This window comes from Scyliorhinus torazame, chromosome 4 (assembly GCF_047496885.1).
Source record: "Scyliorhinus torazame isolate Kashiwa2021f chromosome 4, sScyTor2.1, whole genome shotgun sequence".
In the NCBI taxonomy this organism is placed as follows: domain Eukaryota; kingdom Metazoa; phylum Chordata; class Chondrichthyes; order Carcharhiniformes; family Scyliorhinidae; genus Scyliorhinus; species Scyliorhinus torazame.
In genome coordinates, this window is record NC_092710.1 from 151,344,509 (window position 1) to 151,356,596 (window position 12,088).

Below are 12,088 nucleotides of genomic sequence, written 5' to 3' on the forward strand. Positions count from 1 at the left end.
GATTCACTTTGGAAGGAATAACAGGAATGTGGAATATTTGGCTAATGGTAAAGTTCTTGGAAGTGTGGATGAGCAGAGGGATCTAGGTGTCCATGTACATAGATCCCTGAAAGTTGCCACCCAGGTTGATAGGGTTGTGAAGAAGGCCTATGGAGTGTTGGCCTTTATTGGTCGAGGGATTGAGTTCCGGAGTCAGGAGGTCATGTTGCAGCTGTACAGAACTCTGGTACGGCCGCATTTGGAGTATTGCGTACAGTTCTGGTCACCGCATTATAGGAAGGACGTGGAGGCTTTGGAGCGGGTGCAGAGGAGATTTACCAGGATGTTGCCTGGTATGGAGGGAAAATCTTATGAGGAAAGGCTCATGGACTTGAGGTTGTTTTCGTTGGAGAGAAGAAGGTTAAGAGGAGACTTAATAGAGGCATACAAAATGATCAGGTGGTTGGATAGGGTTGACAGTGAGAGCCTTCTCCCGCGGATGGAAATGGCTGGCACGAGGGGACATAGCTTTAAACTGAGGGGTAATAGATATAGGACAGAGGTCAGAGGTAGGTTCTTTACGCAAAGAGTAGTGAGGCTGTGGAATGCCCTACCTGCTACAGTAGTGAACTCGCCAAAATTGAGGGCATTTAAAAGTTTATTGGATAAACATATGGATGATAATGGCATAGTGTAGGTTAGATGGCTTTTGTTTCGGTGCAACATTGTGGGCCGAAGGGCCTGTACTGCGCTGTTTTGTTCTATGTTCTAAATCCCTGGGGAATCGCTGGAGGAGTTCTACTGTGCGCTCCTGGTGTTGGGGAGGAACTGTAACTGCCCGCAAGTTTCGACCACACAGAACTTTTGATCAGGGACCCATTTGTTGCAGGTATGCTGTCCCCCCAAATCCGCCAGCGATTGCTGGAGAAAGAGACACTAGGCCTCAAGGAGGCACGGGCCCTTGCTAGCTCCCTGGATGTGGCCTCCTGAAACGCCCGCGCTTACGTCCCCGACGGCGCGGCAGCCCCTTGGGCAGCGTGGAATCCCCCAGCGAACGAGTCCGATGCATCCCCCATCCCCCCACAAGCTTGTGCTGCGAGACTGCCAGGCAACCCCGGGGAGCCCCGCTGCTATATTTACAGGCAAGCCAAGCACCCCCGGTAGCACTGTCCGACCCGCTCATCCCTCTGCAAACGATGCGGAAAAAAGGGCCACTTTGTGGCGGTATGCCAGGCCCGGGCGGTCGCTGCGATCTCCGGAGGCGAATCGGGACTGCCACCACAACCCTCTCCACGGGCCACATGCGGCCAGCGGGTGCCGCCACCTTCCTCCTTCAGGGCCACGTGTGGCCTCCGGGCACCGCCATCTTGTCTCTTGGACACCACGTGTGATGGATGGGCACCGCCATCTTGTGCACCCCCAGCCACATGCGGCCCGCGGGCGCCGCCATCTTCCTCCTTCAGGGCCACGTGTGGCCTCCGGGCACCGCCATCTTGTCTCTCGGACACCACATGTGATGGATCGACGCCGCCAGCCATGTGCGACCAGTGGGCGCCGCCATCTTGGCTGAACTTTCAGGGCTCCGACTCGGCTGACCACACACCGCCCGATGAGAACATCCAACTTCTGCCACGACTAGCCTCGGTGACCCTGGACCAGTCTCGGCCCCAAACACTCTCGACAGCATCGACGACCGTGCTCATCAACGGGCATGAAACATCCTGTCTGATCGACTCAGGGAGCACGGAGAGCTTCATACACCCCAACACGGTAAGGCGCTGTTCTCTCCCCGTTCACCCAGTTAACCAAAAAATCTCCCTGGCCTCCGGGTCTCATTCAGTGGAGATCAAGGGGTTCTGCATAGTGAACCTCATGGTCCAGGGAATGGAGTTTAAAAATTACCGGCTCTACGTCCTTCCCCATCTGTACGCTGCCACACTCCTAGGGTTAGATTTTCAATGCAACCTCCAAAGCTTAACCTTTAAATTCAGCGGCCCTATACCTTCCCTTCACTGTCTGCAGCCTCGCGACCCTCAAGGTCGATCCGCCTTCCCTGTTTGCGAACCTCACCCCGGATTGCAAACCCGTCGCCACCAGGAGCAGATGGTACAGTGCCCAGGATCGGACATTTATTAGGTCAGAGGTCCAGCGATTACTGAGGGAAGGTGTCATTGAGGCTAGCTAGTAAAGACCGGGGAGAAGCATAGGATGGTCATCAATTATAGCCAGACCATCAACAGGTAGACGCAGCTTGACGCGTACCCTCTCCCCCGCATATCCGATCTGGTCAACAGGATTGCACAATACATGTCTTTTCCATGGTGGATCTAAAGTCCGCCTACCACCAGCTCCCCATCCACCCTAGCGACCGCAAATACACTGCTTTCGAAGCAGATGGGCGGCTCTACCACTTCCTAAGGGTTCCCTTCGGTGTCACTAATGGAGTCTCAGTCTTCCAACGAGAGATGGACCGAATGGTTGACCGGTACGGTTTGCGGGCCACGTTTCCGTACCTCGATAATGTCACCATCTGCGCCCACGACATGCAGGACCACGACACCAACCTCCGAAAATTCCTCCAGACCGCAAAAACCCTTAATCTCACATATAACAAGGATAAATGCGTGTTCAGCACCGACCGTCTAGCCATCCTCGGCTACGTAGTGCATAATGGAGTTCTAGGCCCAGACCCTGAACGCATGCGCCCCCTCATGGAGTTTCCCCTCCCTCACTGCTCCAAGGCCCTGAAACGCTGCCTGGGATTTTTCTCTTATTATGACCAGTGGGTCCCCAACTATGCGGAGAAGACCCGCCCGCTAATCCAATTCACGGTTTTTATCCTGTCGACAGAGGCCTGCCAGGCCTTCAGCCGCATCAAAGCGGACATCGCAAAGGCCACGATGCACCCCATTGACGGATCCCTCCCCTTCCAAGTCGAGACCGACGCGTCCGACGTAGCTCTGGCGGCCACCCTCAACCAAGCGGGCAGACCGGGGGCCTTCTTCTCATACACCCTCCACGCTTCAGAAATCCGCCATTCCTCAGTCGAAAAGGAGGCCCAGGCCATAGTAGAAGCTGTGCGGCATTGGAGGCATTACCTGGCCGGCAGGAGATTCACTCTCCTCACTGACCAATGGTCGGTGGCCTTCATGTTCGATAATGCACAGCGGGGCAAGATAAAGAACGAAAAGATCTTACGGTGGAGGATCGAACTCTCCACCGACAACTATGAGATCTTATATCGCTGAGGGAAGCTAAACGAGCCTCCTGATGCCCTATCCCTCCGAGCCCTCCACGAGGACCTCTGCCACCCGGGGGTCACTCGATTCTTCCATTTCATTAAAACCCGCAACCTGCCCTACTCCATCGAGGAGGTCAGGACCGCCACCAGGAATTGCCAAATCTGCACGGAGTGCAAGCCACACTTCTACAGGCCAGAGAAAACGCACCTGATAAAGGCTTCCCATCCCTTTGAACGCCTCAGTATGGACTTCAAAGGGCCCCTCCCCTCCACCGACCGCAACACATACTTCCTAAACGTGATTGACGAGTACTCCCGGTTCACATCCGCCATTCCCTGCCCCAACATGACCATAGCCACCATCATAAAAGCCCTCCATAGTATCTTTACGCTGTTCGGTTTCCCCGCCTACATACACAGCGATAGGGGGTCCTCCTTTATGAGCGACGAACTGCGTCAATTCCTGCTCAGCAAGGGCATTGCCTCAAGCAGGACGACCAGCTACAACCCCCGGGGAAACAGACAGGTAGAGAGGGACAACGGGGCGGTCTGGAAGACCGTCCTACTGGCCCTACGGTCCAAGAATCTCCCAGTCTCCCACTGGCAGGTGGTTCTCCCGGATGCCCTCCACTCCATTCGGTCACTGCTGTGTACCACGACCAACCAAACACCTCACGAACATCTCCTTGTCTTCCCTAGGAAGTCCTCCTCCGGGACCTCGCTCCCAACATGGCTGGCAGCTCCTGGACCCATCCTGTTCCGCAAACACGTGCGGGCGCACAACTCGGACCCATTGGTCGAGAGGGTCCATCTCTTCCACGCTAACCCTCAGTACGCCTACGTGGCGTACCCTGACGGCCGACAGGATACGGTCTCCCTACGGGACCTGGCACCCGCTGGATCCCCACAAACCCCCCCACCACCAATCCCACCCTCCCTCCCACCGGCGCACCCCACAGCCGCCCCCTTCCCAGGTGGATCGGTCCTCCCACCGGTCCCGTCTAGGGTTGATGAAGCTACCGAAGAAGCTGAACCCACGCTCCCGGAGCCACAGATGCCCGAGCCGGCGCCTGCATCACCACCGAAGCTACGACGATCGCAGAGGACGACCAGGGCCCCCGATCGACTAATTGCTTCATTCTGAACTGTAAATACATTTTGTAAATAGTTGCGATGTAACGAGGCAAAACCACTGTACTGATGTATACCGGGTACCTCCATAACCTTAACCTCTACCATTGTGTAATGCGAGGCCACCACCCCCGCCGTACTCTTTTTTTAACAGGGGGTGAATGTGGTAATCGGTATTAGAGATATTATGGTACCGTGTAATGCTGTAAGACCATTGGTGTAGGGGGTACTGTTTTCATTGGTTAAGCCTGCCAGCTGGTTCCGCCCAGTAAAGCGGAGTATAAGAGCCCGTGTCTCCCCAGCAGCTGCCTTCTGTACCTGCACTGCTGGGGGAAACATCTAGTGTAATAAAGCCTTCAATTGTCTCCAATCTCGCTTCTGGCGTTATTGATCAAGCATCACTGCTTGGCTTCGCTTTGTTGCCTGTTATGTTGTTTAGTCCTTGCCACAATCGCCGAGGGTCTGTCTGTGACTCTAGCTTGGTTTGATATTCTCTCTTGGCATTCCGGATGGCTTTGTGGAGGTCGTACCTGGATTTCTTGTATAGGTCAGGGTCGTTTGACTTGAACGCCTCAGATCTGTCCTTCAGTAGGGAGTCAATCTCGTAATTGAGCCATGGTTTCTGGTTGGGGAACCTACGTACTGCTTTCTTTGGCACGCAGTCGTCCACACATTTGCTGATGAAGTCTGTGACGGTGGTGGCATACTCATTTAAGTTGGTTGCTGAGTTCTTAAAAATGGACCAGTCCACTGTCTCTAAGCAGTCACGTAAGAGCTCTTCTGTTTCCTCGGACCAGCACTGCACGACATTCTTAGCTGGATTCTCCCGCTTGAGTTTCTGCTTGTATGCCGGGAGAAGGAGCACCGTATTATGGTCTGATTTCCCAAAGTGCTGTCGGGGATGGAACGTGTTGTCGCCCCTGGTGGGACAGAAGATGTGCTGGTGGAATCTTGGCAGTACACTCTTGAGGTTGGCCTTGTTGAAGTCTCCGGCCACGATGAACAAGGCCTCCGGATGTTCTGTTTCGTAGTTGTTTATAACTGTGTACAGTTCATCCAGGGCCTTCCTCACATCTGCCTCGGGTGGGATCTAGACCGCTGTGATAATGGCTGAAGTGAACTCACGTGAAAGATGGTAAAGACGTGGGTTTGTTCCCAATGTTGCCGCCCTTGGGTCTACAGGACAAGCTCCTCTCGGAGGATGATATTGAGGAAGGCAAGGTCTCCAATGTGTACACTGAGTTGGCCAGGAAGGAGGAAGTTTCGATGGTGGCAATGTTGCAAAAATGGGAGGAGGAATTGGGAGGAAGCACTTTGTAGGATTAATGAATCCTCGTTGTGACTAAGACCTCTTAGTCTTATTCAGCTTTAGGTTGTACATAGAGCACATATGATGCCGGCAAGGTTGAGCGGATTCTTTCCAGAATGGCCGATCAGTGTGCACGATGTGCCAGGTCGCCTGCGAATCATGCTTATATGTTCTGGTTCTGTCCAAAATTGGTGGGGTTCTGGGAGGGAGCCACGGATGTATTGTCTCAAATGGTGGGAATGGTGGTCATGCTTTCTCCATGATGAGCTATTTTTGGAGTGTCTGAGGATCCGGGTGTTTTGGAGGGTAAAGAGGCCGATTGTTGTGGATTTTGCCTCCCTGCTAGCCCGAAGGAGAATTCTGCTAAACTGGCCGTCCTCGGATCCACCAAGTATCGGGTCATCGGTGCAGGATCTTGCTGAGTTTCTTCATTTGGAGAGAATTAAGTTCACCATTAGTCCTATGGATGAGGGATTCTTTGTGAGGTGGAAGCTGTTCATCGACTTTTTCAAGAAATATTAGAACGTCAGCGGTATGTGGGGGTGGGAAGTAGGGGGTGACGGGGTAACTATTGTTTATTAAGGGGTGGGGGGTACTTTACTTTGTTCTAAAAAATATTTTGGGGGGGTGTGGCTGATGTATTAGTATATATGGGATGTTTCAGATGGGTTATATTGCTATAGTGTTATATGCACTGTTAATATGTTATGGAGTGTTCAATATTCTTTTGTGTTATTGACTGTTCCTGTTTTTGTATTTTCTGGATATACCTTCAATAAATTATCTTTAAAAAAAATTAAAACCTTTTATAAACTCTGCTTAACTATTGTAAAGACCCAGAATGACACCCCTACGAGACTCCCACCCCACATCCCCAATTCCCCAAGCAACTCCCCCATTCTCCAACTGCCCCCACCTCCACGGGACTGTCTCTGTACCCCAGTAACCATCACCCACATTGTTCTCCTCGTCTCCCCATGACTCCCCATGGGATGCCCCCTGATCCAACTGGACCATCTCCCTCACAGTCCATTCTGTTTCTCTGCTCGACATGGATAACTTCACATTTATCCACATTATAATGCATCTGCCAAAAATGTGTTCACTCACTGAACGTGTCTAAATCATCTTGAAGCCTCTTAACATCCTTGTCACCACTCACATTCCCACCGAGTATCGTGTCATCAGCAAACTTGGAAATATTACATCTGATTCCCTCATCCAAAACATTGATGTATATTGTCAAGAGTGGGGCCCAAGCACTGATCCCTGAGGGACCACACTAATCACCGCCTGTCACTTCAAAAAGACCCATTTACTCATACTCCGTTTCCTGTCTGCTAACCAATTCTCACTTCATGCCAATATATTATGCTAAATCCATGTGCAATAATGTTGTTCACTGCCTCTTATGTGGGACTTTCTCAAAAGTTTTCTGAAAATCCAAATACACCTCATCCACTGGTTCACCCTTATCTATTCTACTAGTTACATTCTCTATCTATTCTAATAGTTACTCCTACTAGAATACTCCTCAGGACCTGTTGTTTTCCACCCCAAAATATTAAAAAATAAGGTGAGGAAATTATAGATCCATTAATCATAATTTTCCAAAGCTGTCTGGATTCTAGAATTATTTCTTTCGGATTGAAAAATTGCATAAAAACAGATAACTGCCGAGCAATCAACTTAACATTAATTGTTTGGGAAGTCACTGAATCAATAATGAGAAACGGAATGGATAGCATGGATTTGTGAACTATAGGTCTTGTCTGGCTAATCATATTTACTGAGGAGGTCATATCTGATAGAAGGGGAATGTCTATGGGTGAAGACATTTGATATGTTTTTACATCAGTCCCTCCACCACTGATGAACCGTGTGTACCATCTACAAGATGCACTGCAGTAACTTGCCAACGTTCCTTAGGCGCCACCTTCCAACCCACAACCACTACCACCTAGAAGGACAAGAGCCGCAGATACCTGGGAACCCCACCACCTGGAGGTTCCTCTCCAAGTCTCACCACCCCGACTTGGAAATATATCGGCGTTCCTTTACTGTCGCTGGGTCAAAATCCTGGAATTCCCCTCCCCAACAGCACTGTGGATGTACCTACACCTCAGGGACTGCAGCAGTTCCATAAGGCAACTCACCACTACCTTCTGAAGGGCAATAAATGCTATCCAAACCAGCGACGCCCTCATCCCGTAAATGAATTTTAAAAAACATTGTCAGACTTTTGGAAAATATGAGAGCACATGTAATTGGAGGTAATCTGGCAAATAATTGGATGGGAGCTAGGAGTCAGAGAAAGGGAATAAAAGATTCAATTTCTGATTCACATGATGAAAAAAGTGAAGCTCCTCCGGTATCTGTACAGGTGCCTCAACTGTTCACCATATAGATAAATGAAGAAGAGCGAGTTGCACATCCAAGTTTGTAAATGATACTAAGTTAGAGATATGATGAAATTTGTGAATGGGAGGAGGAAATTACCGAGGGATATGGACAGTGTAAGTGAGTGGGCAAAGCTGTAGCATATAGAGTTCAATGTGGGGAAGTGTGGCGTCATCAATTTTGGAACGATGAATCAAAATCAGATATATTTTCTGAACGGTGAAAGAAGAGCTGTGGAGGAGCGAAGGGATTGGGATTTCCATGTACACAAATCACTAAAAACTAGTGCATAGACGCAAATAGTCATCAAAAAGGCTTCCAGAATATTGGTCTTTATCACAAGGGAATTGTAATTGTAAAGTGAGGCAGTGATGCTTCAGTGAGAGTCAGCCTTGGTCAAACTCCATCTGTAGTACTGCATCCGGCTTTAGGCCCTGAACCTCAAGAAATATATGTTGGCAGTTCAACGGTTAAGGATTTATGTATAAGCTAATTAAGGGTTTCACAAGGGTAGATAACAGGAAATTATTTCCTCTAGTGGAAAAATCCAGAACAAATGGGTTTAATTGTAAAATTAGAGTTAGGTCATTTAGGAATGAAATCAGGGAGCAAGAGGGCAGTGGAAATTTGGAATTCACTCTCCCCAAAAGGCCACGGATGCGAGGTTAATTGAAATGTACAAGACCAAGATTGATAAAGGCATTTAGGTAAAGGCATCAAACAATATATAACAAAGGCAGGTAAATGGAGTTGAAATCTGCCTTAGCCATAATCTAATTAAATGACAGAAAAGGAGTGAGGGGGCTGAATGGCTCATTCCTGTTCCAATTATGCAAATATTTCCACAGGAGAAATGTTGCTTGTCACAAAACATGCAAGCTTATTTTGACTGTGAATTATACAAAATTTCACAACATGTCAGAGGATACTTTCAGGAATCACTATATTGAGTGTATAACTGAGCATTCTATTAATACAAAATAATTAGAGAATTATTACAGTGCCAATTACAAGAAGAGACATTAAAGTATCATAATTTCTTCGTGTTAAGTGATTTACATCTCTTGCTGGAATATGGTGCACTCTATTTTGAAAAGTTTTTTTAAAAAATCAGCTCTACGTGCTACATTTCAGCCAATATGTTAATGTTCTGGCAATTAATTTATTTGTAGCTTGGAATATTTAAAATCGGTTCCATAGCATCAAGTACAACAAAGCACAGGCAAATTCCTCAATTAAGTTTCTTTTTTCCCCTAAATTTAGAGTATCCAATTCTTTTCTTTTCCAATTAAGGGGCAATTTAGCATGGCCAATCCACCTACCTTGCACATATTTTGGTTTGAGGGGGGTGAGCCCCATGCAAACAATGTGCAAACTCCACACGGACAATGACCCGGGGCCGGGATCGAACCCGGGTCCTCGGCGCCATGAGGCAGTAGTGTTAACCACTGCACTACTGTGCCTCCCTAATTAGGTTTCTTAATAAACTGCTTGTTTTAAAGTATGTCTATACTTTGAGATCTGTGGAGATAGAAAAATACTCTTGATGGTTAGTGAGGTACTTGCTATTAACAGTGACTGAGGTAATTTGGAGGATATATTGGAGAGAGACTTAATCCATGAATAAGGGGCAATTGAATAAGAATTTATTTAGCTTTCCAAGATCCCACTTGAGTACTACAGGCTGTCATATTTAAATTGGGCTTACCCATTGGCCAAGTTGTTATTTTCTATGTCCTGTGTACTGATAGTGAATAATTCCTGGAAAATTAAAAAAGAAATTACACATAAATTAGATAAAGTTTCTAAATATCCATTCAATTTACACAATAATAATTAGCATTTACATAGTTTCGTTAACATAGCAAAAACATCTCAATGTACTTCACAGAGGCGCAAGGACAAAATGGACACAGAGAAATGTGACCAAAAACTTGGTCAAAGATGTGAGATTTTAGCAGGGTCTTAAAGGTGGAATACTGATTGAGCCAAAGCCCCATTTTTCTGTGATGTAAAAGATTGTACAGCGTTACTTGAAGAAAAGCAGGGAAATATCCTCTCCAGTCTAGGCAAAATTCCTTTCTTAATGGCATCAGCAAAATGGGCTTATGCCTCCATTTTCACTTCTTCATTTGCTATTTGTGAGATTGTTCTATATACAAATTGGCTGCTATGTTTGCCTACAGAAGTGATTATTCAACTACAATGACATTAGTTCAGCATCCTTAGCGGTTCACAGGAACATTATCAAACAAAATATGACTCCATGTCACACTGGGAGATATTGGGACAGAAGACCAGTCAAAGAGGTATGTTTTGAGGATTATCTTAAAGCAGAAGAAGGGAATTCCAGAGATTCTGACCAGGGCAGCTGAAAGCAAATTGCAAATAAGGGATTTGTAAGAGGCCAAAATTGGATGAGCACAGAGATCTTGGAGGATTGTAGGGCTGGAGGAAATTACAGAGGTAGAAAGTTGGGAGGGATTTGAAACGAAGGATTTTAAAATCAAGCAGTTGCTTAACCAGGAGTCAACGTAAGTCATGATAGCATTGCAGCCTCACAGCGCCAGGGACCCAGGTTTGATTTGGGGGGCTATTGTTGACAGGGGTTTCTGGACCATCATGTACCTACTGCACTCTGTTCTTGTGCAGAGCTGCAGGAGTGTTGAGGCACTGTCCCAGGAGAATGAACTTACTGAGAAATGCACCTGCAGTCTTCTCTCAGGATGGCATTAGGTGAAGTGTAGTTCAGTGAACTGCTCTCTGAGTTGTCTAGTAGCTAGGAATATTGGTGATTGATGCCTTTCATCCATCTACCTGGAGCTCCGTAGAATCGCTGCAGTGTAGATGGAAGCCAGGTTCGATTCCAGGTTTTGGATCGCTGTACTTGTGTGGGTTTTAATGGCCTGTAAATTCTATGATTCTATGATTCTTCTGGGTGCTCCGGTTTCCTCCCACAGTATAAAGATGTGCAGGTAAGATGGATTGGCCATGCTAAATTGCCCCTTAGTGTCCAAAGATGTGTTGGTTAGGTGAGGTTACGGGTATAGGGAAGGGGAATGTGTCTTTTGGAGAGTTGGTACAGACATGATGGACCATGTGGCCTCCTTCTACATTGCATTTCTCAGTAAGTTCATTCTCCTGGGACAGTGCCTCAACACTCCTGCAGCTCTGCACAAGAACAGAGTGCAGAAGGTACATGATGGCCCAGAAACCCCTGTCAACAATAGCCCCCCAAAGTCGAGACGGCCACTGTCAGAGTTGCCACGGCAGCTGCAAGAGCTGTCAGGAGACCTCCATGATGGTGGGCACTATTGTTAGAGTGATAGAACTGATTTATCAGTCCATATTGGATGGAATGGTTGACAGATGTGATCCTGAAGGAAATAAGTAAAACAATGTTATATGTTTAGCAAAATCAAAAGCAAGCTAATGCTTTTCATGTATCTGAGATAAAGGTACTGAATTCAAAAGAGTTGCCAACAGTGAAAAGTCAATGATACAAGGTGCACATCTACAATACATGGTTCACAGCATTTAACATAAGATTATGTGTGTACGACATTGAAACACACCTCAAGTGGAGAAGAGTACTCTAAAGAGGTACAACCTCAGGACTATATAACAGCAGCAATTCAGTGGTAACTATAGGAGTAAGTACACATCATGCATAATTATTATTTTCAGGAAGGTGGGGGGACGCTTTCATAGAAAATGTAAAATTTTGGGCAATTTAATGGGTTTTAGAGTAGATTTCTAAATTATAACATTTGGCACATGATGTGCATTTCCTGCACACATTTGCCCTTACTACTAATTATCCTAATTTTTCTGTCATGCTTTTTGTGTCAACACTGAATGAAAAATAATACATCACTGTTGCTATGGAAAACATCTTCGGTAGAATTCAGCTCCCCTGACACTCTGCAGTTGCTAGTCACTCGCCACTAGGCGCTCCAATGGCCTGCCTCGTCAGGTCATGAAGTTATTTTGTTCATTATGCCCGGGTACGTTTTACTGCTTAAATG

The 12,088-nt window shown here is 47.3% G+C and overlaps 1 protein-coding gene across 1 annotated transcript in view; it reads right to left on the reverse strand.

Annotated features, from left to right (window-relative positions):
* LOC140410540 (uncharacterized) overlaps nucleotides 1–12,088 on the reverse strand; it is a 37,404-nt gene that overhangs the window by 11,492 nt on the left and 13,824 nt on the right. Inside the window, exon 2 of the mRNA XM_072498769.1 lies at nucleotides 9,769–9,821. Within this exon, the coding sequence (XP_072354870.1) occupies nucleotides 9,769–9,821 (53 nt within the window). The remainder of the gene's footprint in view (nucleotides 1–9,768; nucleotides 9,822–12,088) is intronic.